The 17,639-nt window shown below is 43.0% G+C and overlaps 1 protein-coding gene across 2 annotated transcripts; it reads right to left on the reverse strand.

Annotated features, from left to right (window-relative positions):
- Nucleotides 1-462: 462 nt before the first annotated feature.
- DDX51 (DEAD-box helicase 51) lies at nt 463-17,371 on the reverse strand. Of its 2 annotated transcripts, none has more exons than XM_077835148.1 (16): nt 17,322-17,371; nt 15,852-16,189; nt 15,177-15,409; nt 14,341-14,491; nt 11,970-12,115; nt 11,547-11,618; nt 11,233-11,339; nt 10,143-10,251; nt 9,094-9,239; nt 8,004-8,202; nt 7,114-7,229; nt 6,901-7,017; nt 3,222-3,323; nt 2,570-2,633; nt 1,801-1,935; nt 463-1,076 (listed from the first exon to the last, which is right to left on the reverse strand). In XM_077835148.1, exons 1-16 carry the CDS (start codon nt 17,342-17,344, stop codon nt 1,050-1,052), a joined length of 2,085 nt encoding a protein of 694 aa, XP_077691274.1. In that variant the 5' UTR covers nt 17,345-17,371; the 3' UTR covers nt 463-1,049. The 2 variants fall into 2 exon arrangements, with proteins under 2 accessions (XP_077691274.1, XP_077691273.1); XM_077835147.1 differs by having other exon boundaries at nt 15,762-16,189.
- Between the last annotated feature and the right edge of the window lie 268 nt (nt 17,372-17,639).

The raw sequence follows: 17,639 nt of genomic DNA on the forward strand, positions 1-17,639 counted from the left end.
TTGTATGAGGTGAATTGAAAAATACTATTTGTTTTGTTTTTTACAGTGCAAATATTTGTAATAAAAATAAAGTGATCATTGTACACTTTCTATTCTGTGTTGTAATAGAAATCAATATATTTGAAAATGTAGAAAAAACATCCAAAAATATTTAATAAATTTCAATTGGTATTGTATTGTTTAACAGTGTGATTAATCCCAATTAATTTTAGAGTTAATCACGTAAGTTAACTGCGATTAATTGACAGCCCTAGTAAACAGTAAAACTTCAGTATAATTAATGGTGTAATTTAGACTGATAACCCTGCTGGTGTTTCCAACAGGAACTATGACCACGGGCCTGACTTGATAAAGGGGGAATAAAGGTTGGTATGAGGGACCCAGAACAACTATTAGTTCACTCTAAAAAATCCTTTACTTACTCAGAACCATCCTTTACAAGAAAACAAAACCATATTTTTTAAAGTTACTCTTTATTTCAAAAGTTAAGACATCCTTTTTCTCCACCCCCAGCCTGGAACAGTTCTTGAATTGACAGCAGTCTGCTACGTACATGGTACGGCTTTTGATGCACTTTGCAGATACAGATCATGTGTCTGCAGCAAAGGAGAAGGAACAATTGTCTTTGTCGAAATGATCCACAGGCAAAGCCAAGAGGGGCCTGGCCCCATCAAATTTGATAACTGGAAGCTCCATCAGATGCACACTCCAAGAAGGTAGGATGTTCTATTTACTGTTGGCAGTTTTCAATATACCAATAGGACAGGAGAGAGCGTTCCCCTGCAAAGGATATTTGTTCAAACTGAGATCGGAGCTTTGGTGCCAGTTCCCTCAGAATGGAAGGGGGCTGTACACACTCTGTGGGGTCCACAATGCCTGTTGGCAAGGTGACAATTTAGCCTTTTGACTAGGAGGTTGGGCAGCTAATCCATCGGCTCTGGAGCTGCACTGTTACCCTGACACTTGCCATTAACAGCAAAAACGTGATAAGTCCTGGCTTGATTTCAGTGCCATGGAAAATATACATCAGTCTTCTCTCCTGGGCTCTCTCATGCTCGTTTCTGTGCTCGCTCATCCTGTTAAGACAAAGAAGGTGACTGCAGATACTCAGAGCCTGGGTCACAGGGTCACACAGCTGTGCACAAACTGTATCAAACAGGCAGAAATGCAGCTGAATTTGACACATTTTCTTTCCCTTCTCTCCACTTCCCCAGCACTGCTAAAGCCCAGAAGCTGGACAGCAAAGCCATCTATTTTGCAGGGACAGGTCGCCAATCTCTTGACTTTAGTTTTAGGATTCTCCACAAAGTACTAGAGCAGGAGCTTCCCCCCAGATCAGTTACCATGTGTGACTGCTCTTACGCTTAGCTGGTAAGGACACTGATGTTCTGTTTACAGATGAAAGAACTCCTGTCTAACGGAGGGTCAGCAAATGGAACCCCTTTTCCTTGAAAGTTCAAAACATAGCTATGCAATTTGCAAGTTGGGTGAATTGTGTCTCAAATTCTGATCTGACAGAAGGTTCAGCCTCTGCACATAGTTATTCTGTCTTCCTCTTCCCAGCCCTCAAATCCCCAGTGCACTAGAGGAAATCAACAGATCTGCAGAAAGGCAGTAAAATAAATAATGCCTACTGTGCTTTCAACACAGGGCCCTTCTGTTCTCTACTGGCTCAAGCATCTCAATAGATCTCCAAGGTTAAGACACTGAACACTAACTGACGTTCAAGTCTGCAGCAGGTTACAATGAGCTTTTTGTGCAGCTGAATTTTATACTGCAGCTCTTCACTGTTGCGGTTACCTTGACAGTTTTCTGGAGCTTGGACAGTGCTTCCTCATATTGCTGCAACAATGGCTTTAAATACTTGCTCTTCACCAGCTGCTTCTCCAGATCTGGGGTGCCAGCATCCCACAGCATCTGCAAAAACTTCCGCTCCTGTATCACAAACAGATACAGAAAATTAGGGGGAGGAGGAGACTCAGGAAAGTGGGTGCTGCCCCCTTCATCTTTTCACCACAACTGTCAGACCATGAGCCTGGGAACTGAGCAAGTCTGGGAGGCTCCATCTAGTTTGGAAATTACTAGTGAATAAACTTCACAACCAAATATAAACTCAATTCTGAGAAGACCTAACTTTTATGCTTAAAAACTGGGTTTGCAGTCTCCCCAAACTTCTGAAGAATTCACACACGAGGCCTGGAATGCAACAGAGTTCCTGGAATGCTGGCAGGAAATCAACGGTTCATTTTCAGCACAAGATCTGGAAGCTTAGGCATACTGCTTTCAGTGTGTGAAGGGGGGCGGTGTGGCTACCTCCCTTCATGCAATGCGGTATACAAAACTAAGAATTCATACTCAATACAGCCACGCCAGGACATCTTCACAACCAGTGAAGAGTAATTACAGTAGTGTCTATGAAAAATGTGCTGTACAGATACCACTGAAGGGAAAGTACCTGTACACAGAACTGGACTCCATGTGAATGGATGGAGGAAAATTACGTTAACCCCATCCTCCTCACCACTCTGCTGTGCTTCACTTCAGAATTGCTGCCATGACTATGACTCACCTGCACTTTCAGGAGCATGGTGAATGCTAATCCCGCCTTTCCAGCTCGAGCTGTTCTTCCAACTCTGAAATCAGATAAAGGAGGCCAACCTCAATGTTGGTTTAACTGTCCATCTGCTCCCCCCTCAGCTGCAGCACATTCCTTCCCACCTTGCCCCAACAGGAGTTCTTGAAACCTGAAGAGGACTATTCAGATTATTTCTAAAAGTACCATCAGTATAAGAAGGCCTCCTGTACATAAACACAAAAGGTTAACATTTCAGGGTTTGATCTTCAGAAGTGCTGACCCTCCAGTCCTCACTTATTTCAACTGGAGTTGGGGCCCTCAGCGCTTCTGAAAATCAGGCCATCAGTGTTTGGGACCGTCCCGGGCAATACCCACATTTTCTATAAATTAGGCCTGGTATAGTAGGAAGCTGCCCTAATTTAGACTGGCCTTGTGTCACTACAGTGACTCTACAGGCTTAATTTTGATTGAACAACCGCTTTCATATTGAACGAACAGCTCTATTGCAATGGTATTAAAAAACTTTTCACACCACATACATTTTTTGTGTACGCGAAGAATGCTTTAACGTCTAAAAAGCCACATCCAAAAGAGAGAGGTTATAATCCAAATTCATGTTTCTTCTTTTTATTCCTCAGCCACTCACCGGTGAATATAAGTCCTGATGAACTGAGGGGCATCATAGTTTATCACACACTTCACTCCTTTAATGTCAATCCCTCGAGCAGTGGCATCTGTGCTGATTAACCTGTTTTAAGTTTTAAAGAAAAAAAAAAACTAGTAGCATTCATTTCCAGGTCTTTTGCATGGCATAAAGCCATTGCCCAATGACACTGCAAATTCTGGTAACTGGATAAGGAGCAGCTCACAATATGTTACTAATCTCCCTAATCAAGCTAGCCAGACAACCACAGAGGGCTGGGTCTTTGGAGCATAAGATAGTACCACGAATCACACCACAGATTTATTAGCTATACCAGCCATATTAGACACTTGCGGGGAAAATCCATTCCAGTGATGTGCTAAGCACTTCTGGAGGATTTTTTTCTATTGACATAAACCATGACACCACTGGAGTTTCCAGGTTTGGTAGCTACAGAGGATATTAACAGCACGCTATGTGGAATTTTTAGCCAGGCGACTCCTATCAAAGTAATTGGGAGCTAAATGCCCACAAACCATATTGAAAATGCACCCAAATGTTCATGCTCAAAGCATTCAAGACAGGACAGCCAAACAGCCACTGCAAAGAGAGGTCTGTATTAAAAAAAAATGTATTTTAATATGTTTCCCCTTTCATGAAAGGTTCTCAAGGACACTTGTCAGGCAGTGAGTACTCAGTGCCCCATCGGTATTAAAGAAATTGAAGCACATGATTAAGCGATATACCTCAGGTCACAGCAAATCAGTGACAGACCTGGGAACAAAAATCTAAACAGGTTCTTGCTGTTAGATTACATTACTTTTGTTCATTATAGCCCCCGCAGTAAAGCGGCATCCATTTTCTATGATGTGCCAATAAAAACCTGATCAGCAGAAAGGCTCAGATTATCAGAATTACATGTGTGCTTTGTGTATTTACTGCCATTGCACATGACAAATGCCCATGCAACTTAGCAGCTAGATTCTAAGAGGCTATTTGCACACACAAGTAGCTCAACTGTACAAAAAATTGCAGTAAATGCACACAAATGCACCAGCACAATTCAGAAAACGTGAGTCTCAGGCTATGGCTACACTACAGAGCTTACAGCAGTGCAGCTGCATCGCTGTAATGCTCCTAGTGCAGGTGCTCTAAACTGACCGAGAAGGCTTTTCCGTCAACTTAATTACTCCAGCTCCTGCGAGTGGCGCTAGCTATGTCAGTGGGAGAAACTCTCCCGCCAATGTAGCGCTGTCTAAATTGGGGCTTATGTTAGTGTAACTTACGTTGCTCAGGGAGGGTGCTTATTCACATCTCTGAGCGACATAACTTATACCGACGTACGCTGTAGTGTTTACATAGCCTAAGCCTCCCACTCAGTTCACAAGTTGGATTTTGCAAGTTCAGTTTTGCAGATGAGTTTATTTTATTACATACATGTTTTCACTACTCTCTCTACACTGGAAAAAGAAAAGGAGTACTTGTGGCACCTTAGAGACTAACCAATTTATTTGAGCATAAGCTTTTGTGAGATACAGCTTACTTCATCAGATGCATGTAGTGGAAAATACAGTGGGAAGATTTTATATACACAGAGAACATGAAACAATGGGTGTTACCATACAGACTGTAACAAGAGTGATCAGGTAAGGTGAGCTATTACCAGCAGGAGAGCAGGGGGTGGGGAACTCTGACCAGGGGTATTCTATCTGCTACCCAAGATCCATAAACCTGCAAATCCTGGAAGCCCCATCATCTCAGGCATTGGCACCCTGACAGCAGGTTTGTCTGCCTATGTAGGCTCCCTCCTCAGGCCCTACGCTACCAACACTCCCAGCTATCTTCAAGACACCACTGAGGAAACTACAATCCATCGGTGATCTTCCTGAAAACACCATCCTAGCCACAATGGATGTAGAAGCCCTCTACACCAACATTCCACACAAAGATGGACTACAAGCCGTCAGGAACTGTATCCCCGATAATGTCACGGCAAACGTGGTGGCTGGACTTTGTGCTCACCCATAACTATTTCACATTTGGGGATAATGTATACCTTCAAATCAGCGGCACTGCTATGGGTACCCGCATGGCCCCACAGTATGCCAACATTTTTATGGCTGACTTAGAACAACGTTTCCTCAGCTCTTGTCCCCTAATGCCCCTACTCTACTTGCGCTACATTGATGACATCTTCATCATCTGGACCCATGGAAAAGAAGCCCTTGAGGAATTCCACCAGGATTTCAACAATTTCCATCCCACCATCAGCCTCAGCCTGGACCAGTCCACACAAGAGATCCACTTCCTGGACACTATGGTGCTAATAAGTGATGGTCACATAAACACCACCCTATACCGGAAACCTACCGACCACTATGCTTACCTACATGCCTCCAGCTTTCATTCAGACCACACCACACAATCCATTGTCTACAGCCAAGCTCTACGATACAACCACATTTGCTCCAACCCCTCAGACAGAGACAAACACCTACAAGATCTCTATCAAGCACTCTTACAACTATAATACCCATCTGCTGAAGTGAAGAAACAGATGGACAGAGCCAGAAGAGTACCCAGAAGTCATCTACTACAGGACAGGCCCAACAAAGAAAATAACAGAACGTCACTAGCCATCACCTTCAGCCCCCAACTAAAACCTCTCCAACGCATCATCAAGGATCTACAACCTATCCTGAAGGACGACCCATCACTCTCACAGATCTTGGGAGACAGGCCAGTCCTTGCTTACTGACAGCCCCCCAACCTGAAGCAAATACTCACCAGCAACCACACACCACACAACAAAAACACTAACCCAGGAACCTATCCTTGCAACAAAGCCCGTTGCCAACTGTGTCCACATATCTATTCAGGGGACACCATCATAGGGCCAAATCACATCAGCCACGCTCGTTCACCTGCACATCTACCAATGTGATATGTGCCAGCAATGCCCCTCTGCTATGTACATTGGCCAAACTGGACAGTCTCTACATAAAAGAATAAATGGACACAAATCAGACGTCAAGAATTATAACATTCAAGAACCAGTTGGAGAACACTTCAATCTCTTTGGTCACTTGATTACAGACCTAAAAGTGGCAATTCTTCAACAAAAAAACTTCAGAAACAGACTCCAATGAGAGACTGCTGAATTGGAATTAATTTGCAAACTGGACACAATTAACTTAGGCTTGAATGAAGACTGGGAGTGGATGTGTCATGACACAAAGTAAAACTATTTCCCCATGTTTATTCCTCCCACCCCGCCACTGTTCCTCACACGTTCTTGTCAACTGCTGGAAATGGCCCACCTTGATTATCACTACAAAAGGTCCCCCTCCTACCCCGGCTCTCCTGCTGGTAATAGCTCACCTTTCCTGATCACTCTTCTTACAGTCTGTATGGTAACACCCATTGTTTCATGTTCTCTGTGTATATAAAATCTCCCCACTGTATTTTCCACTACACGCATCTGATGAAGTGAGCTGTAGCTCATAAAACCTTATGCTCAAATAATTTTGTTAGTCTCTAAAGTGCCACAAGTACTTCTTTTCTTTTTGCAGATATAGACTAACACGGCTACTACTCTGAAACCTCTACACTGGAAGTAGCGTGGGTCAGTACTGAAACCACCCCCCAAACACACATACACACACTCATCTGAGACACTCACAGTTGTATCTTCCCCTGTTCAAATTCCTTCAGGGTCCTCTGTCTCTCACCTGGAGTCAACCAGGAAGAGAACTCAGCTACATTCACTCCACCAAAGGCTCGAATCAGTAAGAACAATCTATTTGGAAGTGGGTGGGGAGACAAAACAGAGTCATGAATTTACCCTATTGACTGATACAGGTACACATAGTAAGTACCCCATCAATGAACTCACCTGTGGGAAATCTGCTTGGAGTTGGTAAAACAGAGCACCCGGGTAAATTTCATTCTCAGCACGAAATACAAGAGGAACAAAGGTTTGGAATTCAGGTTACAAGGTACATAATATTGCTGTAGGGGACAGAGAAGAAACAGTAAATTTTAAAAACGTTGCTCTTCACATGGACTCTTTCCCCAAACCTACTTGTCTGAGCTTCTTTCTTACAAACACATTCACTATTACAGATAACTGATCCCACAGTGCCATCTCCTTTGGGACAAGTTATACAGGGAAGGTAGACAACACTTCAACCTCTCCAAAGGTTGAAGACAACACAGGACTGAGGCAGGAGACCTGTGTTCTAGTCTTGTCTCTGACACTGATATACGGTGCAGCGTCAGGCAAAAACAACACTGTGCCTCAATTTCCCAATCTCTAAAAGAAGATAATGATGTATACTTGTCTTTGCTACATACTTTGTGATCTACACCTGGAAAGTGTGATGTAAGTGCTATGTATTACTCTTATCTTATTATTGCACTCCTTAGTGCTGATGGTGCTTCTCATCCTCTTTTAAAGGAGTATCTGTGTAAAAAAGCCCTGTTCTGAGATGAACAGGTGGAGATCCATCAACAGGTATGCATATGTAGAGGTACATATGTAGGACCTATCTGTTCTCTTAACCATTTCTCCTCCTAATCCTCAGTAATGCAAGGCTGCCTGGGGAAGAAATGCTTTTATTCATGGGATAAAATTAAGGGAAAATGTAACCCTATTTCCAGAAGCAGATCAAGCTGCTTTGAGTCTGATGTGTTCTTCAGATGTAACCTATTCACGCTCCTTCCCTGTTGGAAAGCTGCCCAGCAAGATACCTTCCATGGCTGCGAGAGGATAAATCACCTTACCGAAAGTCCCTCAGGGAGAGAGTATTTCTTTTCAGCATCCTGTTCTGTTTCTGTCCCAGCTGTGACGGCTTGTTTCTCAGAGTAGACAGATGTGAAGAGGCGAGGCTGGTACAAGCCCAGCTGCTGCAGTTTCTCTGGGTTCCGAGTCAGTGTGGCTGAGAACAGCAACTTCTGTAGTGGTATCTGGGGACAGCAGGTGCTGAGACAGATAGCGTGCAGGCATTGAGCATTACGGCAGACTGGAGGAATGTCACATTTTACTCCTCCCCTCTAACAACATCTAAAAAATCTGAGGAGTCGTTAACTCTTCCTGGAACTCTCTTCCTGACCCAATCCACTTTCTGCAAGTCACTTTGCAACCCCCTGCCCCTTTAAGCTTGCTTATACTGCTAGTGCTCTAATTAGTTCATAAAAGCAGTTAATATCAACTAAAAAAAAAACCTGTAAGCCCCTCATCCTTCCCCCAGTGCATACACCAGCTTCCCAAGTGAACAGGCAATCTTCGTGTCTTCGCCTTGGTCCTAACCCTACCTCAACCCCTCCTTCAATTTTCTCCTCCTGTTATTCTGTCTTAACCCTGTTCTGGGCAGGTAACCTGCCTGTATGTATTCTGAGAAAGGCCATGCATGTCTATGATGCTACATAGAAACAGCAACTACAGATGACTAGCTCAGGGGTGGTCCAGCAAACATTCTGCCAATCTCCTTATAGGGGAGCTGTGATAGTTCTGGAGCAACTCAGTCAGCTATAAAAACATACCGATTGATCCTCAAAGTTTTACACATTTTTGGTTTCTTTAATACCACCCTAATCTAGCTGGAGAAAGGATCAATAGATCCAGTTGGTAAAGTTCACTTTAAAAAGCATGGGTCAATTCCTAGCATCAGCTCTTTGCCATCTGCATTTTGAAGCCACTGAAAAACAGCAGACTTGATTAGCAGTATGTTTTCTAACTGAATGAGTATTGGAGCGTACACAAAAATCAACATCCAAATGGAGCAGACAACAAAATACCAGCACCGAATAGAGGCTTAACCTGGAGTCCTCCTCTGTAGTAGTGATTCAGCAGAGTGATTCGGCAGCAAGTTACCTGGCTGCCGTTACAGGTCCCGGTTCTGTCCTCTGGAAAAGCATGTTGGTGCCAGAGTCCTCTTCGGCTCGGAACACTGCTTTTACCACTTGATGCAGCCAGTTCTGGTGCATGTCATCTATCATACGGTCAGCTTCATCTATAATCTGCACTCAGACAGAAACAGCCCTTGTTGTTAGGCTCCTTTTGGTGCTGTAGCTTTCCTCCTGCACACATTAAACCCCACTCTTTATAACAGGCAGAAGACATTTCTGCTTGGGATAAACAAATGATAGAAAGGAGTGTGCACGCGCATTCACACACACACACACACACGGCCCTTGTGTATATGCATACATTTCTAATCAGCCAAACCACTTCGCTTAAAAAAAAAAAAAAAAAAAGCACAGTTTTAATATGGGAGCTGAATCCTAAATTTGGGTCCTTGCATAGGCATCTAAATACCTGATACGTAGATTCCAAGGCCAGAAGGAACCATTGTGACCATTTAGTCTGACCTCCTGTATAACAAAGAACTTCTCCAAAATAATTCCTAGATCATATCTTTTAGAAAAAAATCCAATTTTGTTTTGTTGTATTCAGTGGCCAAACCAAAGGGCAACCTTGAGTCCCATATGATAAATAGATTTGGTTTAACTTAAATCCATTGGCTAATAAACACCACGTGGCTTTAAATGACATAAGGGAAATCAGATCTCGGATACCTTGAATAAATAAGGCACCAAATAAACGTGATCCCAGTGCATACTCCGATATGCTGGTAAGTTATTATAAATTTGATAATTTACTGTGAAATCTTGGTTTTGATTGTTGAAGTTAGACCCTTTAAGTTTTATTTTTGATAGATTTTTTCCCCTCCAGGTGTTTACATAAAATGCCTTTTCTGGAGGCAGATACTAGGATTAGATGGCCAATAATCTGAATGGCATGGCAATTCCTATACATAGATGTGTATATGCACCAGAAGTACAAAAAGATGTAGAGTAGGAATTATAGACACAAAGAGCCTTGTGATAATCAGCTCAGTAGATCTGATTGTTTTAACTCACCAGAAAGCGAAGCTGTCTCAGGCTGAACCCTGGAGTCTGGTCAATATGATCCACAAGTCGTCCAGGTGTGGCCACAATGATATCAGCCAGACTGCAGTAGCCCATCACTCTGAAAAGACAAAATGTCCTGTCACCCAGCTGCTTCCTGCTGTGCACAGTACAGTGAGGTCAATGTAACATGTTCCTGTGACCAACCAGTATCTGGTTTTCTTTTTTTCACTTTCCTTTCTCACTTCACTTAATTGAGGAATAAGAAGTCAAACATATCATTTACATTAAAGAACGTGTATGTAGGATACTCGAGGCCATGCTTTGCTCTGGAGAGCTGAGATGGAGAACTAGCTTACTTCAGACAGATTTGGAGAATGCTTCATGGTTAAATAATTGGAAATTATCTGGTGTGTAACCCTTTTTTTAGCCAGTGTTATAATGTGGGCTGCAGGCCATCACCATTGCCCCAATCCCAGGTTCGCTTAGAAGCAGGCGTGTCTGTGTTGGAGAACCTAATTGCGAAGATAAAATAAGAGGACAGAACTGAAACCCAGGCCGAACAAACAGCAAACCTACAAAGCAGCCACTGGAGAACAAAAGAATTTCCTGGGGCAGTGGTTAAAAAAAACAATCAGCTCCGGAAAGAGACAGATCTTATAACACCAGACAAGAGCAGAAAGCATGAAGTGCTAAGGATCCCAGTAAGGAGGGACATCCTCCACCCTTCCACTTTCATGACCAATTTGATTCCTGAAGGTGCAACTGACAGACACAGCCACTTCTTCCCTCAGCCCCGAGTGGGGCTGCTGATCCCAAGGACAGACTCTATTGCGTAAATAGCAGTTCATACTCAAAGTCACAGGTAACATGTTTCTATCCTACTAAAGCTAACAAAACTTTAGAAAAACGCTGCTCCTAGCATTCTGGCAAGCAGAGATTTTAAACAATATCCAGTATATGAACCTAGTGTTCAGAAAAACTAACGTGATGCAACCTAACACGTGATGCAATAGCCTACACTTCAACCTCTCCATGCACTGAGATAAGGGGTTGAGACATTTGAGTTGTAAAACATTATCCAAAAGCATATTTAACCTACGTTCTCTGGACAAGAGTCTCCTGCTCCTTCCTGAAAGATTTCTGCCCAGTAACCAAAACAACCTTCAGACCTGTCCCATCAGCGTAGATGTTGAATACTTTACTCACCTGCAGAGGGGAAATGGGATTTGTTAGCTACTTTGACAGTTGTTTATGATAATGCTTTCTGTTATGTTCACCAGCATCAAACCCAGTTAGTCTTCAACCTACTTCTCATGGTAGAAATCACATGTGTTCGGGCAGTGGGTTTAAAGCACCAGCCTTTCACTTGACTTAAATTCAGCTTAAAGAAAGGAAGGAAAAAAAGTCTCTTACCTGCTGTGCAAGTTCTTTGGTGGGCAAAACTGCCAGAGCTCGCACCTGGCAAACCACTCGTTGTAACAGAGCCTGCCAAAACAAAGGCCATATGAGCACTTGAAAGCTAGTAGGGTCTCTGTGCCCAGTCTGGGCAAGTGGGCGGCATCCTCATAATCCCCCAACATTTACTAATTAATTTATTCCCTGCGGTCTTCCTCAACTCCTCACATTATGTTCTTTGGCCACGAAAGCTGGATGGGGCACTGAAGTTAATGGGAATTGTATCTAGGCAACTCTGCAGTTCTAAGCCTCAGTGCTTTTGTTGGTGTTTCTTCCTGACTTTCTTACCTACCTCAAGAGGCTTCCATTTTACAGCCCTGCTGAGAAACAAAGGCAACTGTGGCCCTCTCTGTTACAACTATACACCTTGGCTGAACTCACCTGTACCACAGGGATGACGAAAGACAGTGTTTTACCACTGCCTGTAGGGGCCGAGACACAGATATCGCTGGGCTGGCATCCTCCCCTCCCTACCAATAAGCCACTGGATGCACTCTCCAAAATGGCAGGAATCACCTCCCCCTGAACTGAACAGAAGGAAAATGAGGATCAGTAAAAGCAACAACCTGGCCAAAGTCTATCCGTCAAATGCTATTAAAAACTGTACAATGTCATCTCTTTCTGTGACTTGGAAAGCCTTGTGTTCTCCCTGCTGTTAAGTTAGGTTTTCTGGTGCAAATATGGAAGATCTGGAGTTCAAAAGAGCTCTTCACTACTCAAGGGGAACCCCAATTCATTTTGGAAGCTGTTTCACAGCTTTTCATCAGGGTCTTTTTTAATGGGCTATAAACAAAAGATTAAGTCAATTTATTGATTCTGAAAGTGAGCCCTGACTAGATCTAGGCAATGATTATGTGGGTTTCCCTATACAAGTAATTCAGCTGTCCCCAAATCCGAACTTAGCACCTCCTTGTAGCTCATTATATATTTTTTTCTTGTTTGCCTATGTATCAAGGTGATGAAAGTGTGAACAGAATGATCTTAGGCAGGAGTTTAACAAGAATAACCATATAACTATTTAGTATTTTTTTAAAATCTTCCTTTCACTGGGAGACAGCACAGAGTCTGTTCCTTCAAGGCTGAGGGCAGCTGTGTACTCTCTGCCTAAAAAGATGGTTCTTGCTCTCATCTGGAGCTAGTCCTGCAAGGGGCTAAATGCTCCCAACTCATGTCAACTTCAGTAGGAGCTGATGGTGCCCAGCTTCCTGTAGCTCTGGGGCCTTGAGGAGAAGTTACAAATGAAGCGAGAGCAAATTATTCAGGACAAAAGCTTTGACTGAAACCTGTGACTTCTCTCCCTTCTCCTTCGGAGAGCTGTGGCTTATTAGCCAGCTTTGAACTAAATATCCACTAACAAATCATCTATGAGCCTCTTCCTCACAGCATATTATGGTTTAGCTTTTTCTTGATTAATAGTATAAAACTATTTACATGGACAGTACAAGCAGTAAATGATTGAACGTATTTCCTGCCAGTGTATACGATAAACTGAACACAGGGGTTTCTGGACCTCAAAGTATGAGAATCTGTGATTGACATAAGGAGAGTAACTGAGGATAGCATACCAGCAGCTCATTACTGCTATATATTTTTTATAGCACATACTCATTACTGCTATATATTCTAGCACAGCAAAATATTAAACAGTGAAATAATTTAAAATAGAAAACGTCTGAGCTAGAGCTGCAGTCCTTTGATGGTCTTCTGATGCAGACTAAGACCTGATAAATCCAGATCACAGATGTAATTAGTTAAGTCTTTAAAAGTGAAAGGTTAATGCATTAACCCATTGTAATAATTCTACGTTTGTTTTCATTCCTTTCTTAATCAAATCAACAATGTGCAACATACATGCTACCAATAAGACCTTCCAGTAGAGGTTTGTCCCTACCTAGCCTATGTCAGAACCTCTACATATACACAGGAATACCTCAGCTCCACCTCATGTCCAAGTATGGAACAGCAAGTTTTTTTCTGAGATGGATCAGTCTGTGACACTGAGGTGTGCTATTACCAGCAAAGGGGGGGGGGGGGGAGGAGAGGGCTGGGGTGTGTGTGTGTGAAACCTTTTGTAGTGATAATCAAGGTGGGCCATTTCCAGCAGTTGACAAGAACATGCCCACCTTGATCATCACTACAAAAGTCTTGTGTCGTCCCCCCCCCGCCCTCCTGTTGGTAATAGCTCACCTTACCTGATCACTCTTGTTACAGTCTGTATGGTAACACCCATTGTTTCATGTTCTCTGTGTATATAAAATCTCCCCACTGTATTTTCCACTACTGCATCCGATGAAGTGAGCTGTATCTCACAAAAGCTTATGCTCAAATAAATTTGTTAGTCTCTAAGGTGCCATAAGTCCTCCTTTTCTTTTTGAGGATACAGACTAACACGGCTGCTACTCTGAAACCTGTCATATAGGTACCTAATTCTTCTCTCCATCCAGCTCTGGTAGTGAAGATGACTGGTCCCTATGTAACCACTTTACATATTGGTTTAAATTAATTTAAAGTTAACAAATCCACACCACACTGGCTAAAGTATCATATTCTTGTCAGCTTTGGGGAAATTTTGGAATTTGTTTCCACCGCCCCCCAAAAAATCACTTATCTCAAGCATGCCCCAGAGCCCTGATTTTCTAGTAAGTTCTTTATATCATACACAAACACATGACATGAGCGGTTTGAATATTGGAGAAGTTAGCTGATTAAAAAAAAAAAGAGAGAGAGAGACCAAACAAAATATTAAAGGTACCTGGGAAAAAAGACTCTATTCCATTCATTTGCAGCTTCTTTAGCAGTTTGGGATGGATTCCTGGAACCTCCTGTATTGGGACTAGGTTCTGTTTTATGTGTTTATGGACCAGCTTGGGTTGAGCAAGCCACTGTGGTAGGATGGGCTGAACCTGGAAACAAAAAGTGAATGAATCCTGAAATAGAGATTCTCAGCAATTGGCCTGAAGTTGAAGTTCCTTTAATCCAGGGGAAAAAGTTAGTGTAACACAATCAGTAACTAATTAGTATTCAGTATTTTTAAAATAATTATTGGGGCAAGATTTTATGCACTCAGACTTAAGAGTATATGAACTTTTCTGTAGAAAATGTTAACATATTCTCTCAAAGTAACACACAAGCAGCAAGTTACAGGCTTGAAGATAGGCCAAAACTGTGCATCTCTCCACTTATACAATTGAAAGTTTAGTATCTGCACAAAGAGTTTTCAGGATTGTGACCTGACACACTGACCATACCATTAAAAAATGAAAAACATTTGAAGAGCAAATTGAAATGAAAAGGCAGTCAACCATGTATTATTATACATCAGGATTACAGTCACTATTGTTTTAAATTTATCAAGCAGATGGTATAATCAGTAACACTATTTTATTTTTTTGTGTAAAACTCTTGTTTAAAATATACTTTATCATTTAGTATAAAAAAAATTTTTTATTTAGAAAGGCTAGTAATCTCTGTATTAACTAAATGACTTCTACCATAAAGCCTGACAATGCTACTTATAAAGCATGTTAGAATATTCCTTCTCTCACCCAAATAACACAATCAGAACAAAATCCCTGGTCAGTTGGTTACCTTCTGCACTGCTCTTTTGTCATACCCTCCCAGAACCAACAAACTAGAGGGTGGCGGTGTTGCTTTTTCATTCAAAGTAGGTATCGACACTTCCTCCTTTGTGCTTTGATTCCCTTTCACTTCAGCTCCATTTGTCTCAATTTCTGTTGGAATGTCCCTCTCCTTCTTCCTCGCAGCTTGGTGTCTCTTCAATTTACTTTTATTTTCCTGTTGTCTATTGTTTTCATCAAGATCTGAAATATTGGTAGAAGGAATAAAATGCTAAAAATGAGACAGAGGGACAGATTAAAAAACTGGAAGTATTTTTACTAATTAGGCTTTCCAGGATCTAAAAATCCACTTACATTCTCATCTCTCTTTCCAATCCTAAGGTTGATGTAGCTCTAACTGCCCTTTGATACTGTTAAATCAGTGGTTAACTTTCCATACTTATGTGCATGCCCCCCTACCCTCACACACCAATTTCCAGGTTCCAGTTGTAAACCAGACCCAGAAGGTCAGAATTTTGCACTTTCTTCTAAAATAAAAAATAATTTGACATTGAATTTTAAGAATTAAATCCTACACTTTCAGTTTTGCTTTCACCTGCTTCAATTTTCTTTTGAGGAAGACTTGATTTTTTCCCATTTTCTTTCTTTTTTTTCTTAGCTGGAATGTAGCCATTGTCAGCCTCACCCGCTAGGCCAGAATCTGCCCCTGCTGAAGGCTTCTCTGAATCACTGCTCACTTGGTGGTTCTTCTTCAGCTTCTGTTCCCCTTCTCCACAGGAACCCTCACCACTGTGTCCTCTCTTCCTCTTTTTTGCCTCTCTCTGTGATTCATTTTCAGAATCAAATCCAGAGTTTTTGAGCTTTTGGTGGAGTTTATTTTCTGTTTTCTTTTGTTTTAATTCATCAGAAGGCAAAGGCACCTGCTGCTGCTTTTTCAGTTGCCTGGCTCTAGCCTGTTCCCGCAGCCGTTCTAACAGGGCCTGTGACCGGTCCTCAGTAGCATCCTCCTCACCGCCAAGGTATCTGAACGTTTCACAAAGAAAACGCTTTAAACATACCACAGCAAGCACTACAACAAGGCTGTAACCACCCTTTTCACATTTTTACTGGCAGAGAAAAGGCAACAAAATTCAGTTTCACAGTCAACTAGATATCGTAGGAAGGCACAATAATCTAGGCCAGTGGATCTCAATCTTTCCAGACTACTGTACCTCTTTCAGGAGTCTGATTTGTCTTGCATACCCCCCAAGTTTCACCTCACTTAAAAACTACTTGCTTGCAAAATCAAACATAAAAATACAAAAAAGTGTCAAAGCACACTATTACCAAAAAATGGTTTACTTTCTCATTTTTACCATATAATTATAAAATAAATCTATTTGAATATAAATATTGTACTTACATTTTAGTATATAGAGCAGTATAAACAAGTAATTGTATGAAATTTTTGTTTCTACTGACTTCACTAGTGCTTTTAACATAGCCTATTGTAAAATCAGGTAAATATCTAGATGAGTTGATGTACCTCCGGGAAGACCTGTGTACCTCCAGGGGTACATGTACCTCTGATTAAGAAGCACTGCTCTAGTCTACATCTTTGTAGCCAATTAAGAGTACTTCCTTTTGTAATCTTGTATTAACCACGGTAACGCAGGCATTTAAACCAAAGTCTTATGACCCTAGAGAAAATATTGAAAACATGACACAGGTGCAGCCTGACGGCTCCAAAACCTGACAGCAAACCACAAGAACTCATGATTTAAAACGATCTCAGGATTTTTAAGACAATCTCGTGATTCTGGGGGCCTGCTTTGCGTGTTTGGGTCGGGAATGGGGTGGATCCCCCATACACAGCGTGAAATACGATTTCATGTAACGTGGATGAGCGGCAGGAGTAACGCCGCGTTACGAATCCCTGCCCAGCCTGGCAGAGCAGTAACGCCCCCGACACCCGCCCTCGGCGGAGCCTGTCTCCGCCACACCCGCGGGACGCCCACCACAGGCCCCAGCAGCGCCGCCCCTCCCCCGACACACGTGGGCCCGTCTGCCGTCGCCTCCTCCTCATGCTCTGGTCCACGCGCCGCGCCCTCCCGCGGGCTCCGTTCGTCTCCCGACCCCCCCAACCCAACCCGAGCTCGCTCTCTTTCCCGCTTACCTGTTGATGAGGAAAAGCGCCATGGTACCGCACCCCCACCTCCCCGCTGCTGGCGCTCTCAGATGACGTCAGCCGGCGCAGTAGCCACGTTTGCGACTGAGATTTGCACAGCTGGAGCCCGGCGGCCGCCATCGCCCCCTAGAGCCTGGGAGGCGCGAAGAGGCGGCGGGCGCCTTTGGGCAGCTCATCCTGGCTCCACCCTCGTCCCCGTCTGGCAGGGGCAGTTGTTTAATCTGCCTCGGGCTCTGGCCTGTCACAGAGCATACGGGTTACTGGGCCAGGCCCCAGCCAGGGCGTCTTCCCTGAACAGCCCCCTCC

Source organism: Eretmochelys imbricata, chromosome 15 (genome assembly GCF_965152235.1).
Source record: "Eretmochelys imbricata isolate rEreImb1 chromosome 15, rEreImb1.hap1, whole genome shotgun sequence".
NCBI classification, from domain to species: domain Eukaryota; kingdom Metazoa; phylum Chordata; order Testudines; family Cheloniidae; genus Eretmochelys; species Eretmochelys imbricata.

Bases quoted from the DNA above. Each gene is read 5' to 3' on its own strand.
- DDX51 (XM_077835147.1), bottom strand. From the start codon at position 17,344: ATGGCGCTTTTCCTCATCAACAG. The intron at 11,340-11,546 runs GTAAGAGACTTT...TCCCCTCTGCAG, and splicing joins CCAAAGAACTTGCACAGCAG to GTGAGTAAAGTATTCAACAT. The intron at 10,252-11,232 runs GTAGGTTAAATA...TTGTCTTTTCAG, and splicing joins GAGACTCTTGTCCAGAGAAC to AGTGATGGGCTACTGCAGTC.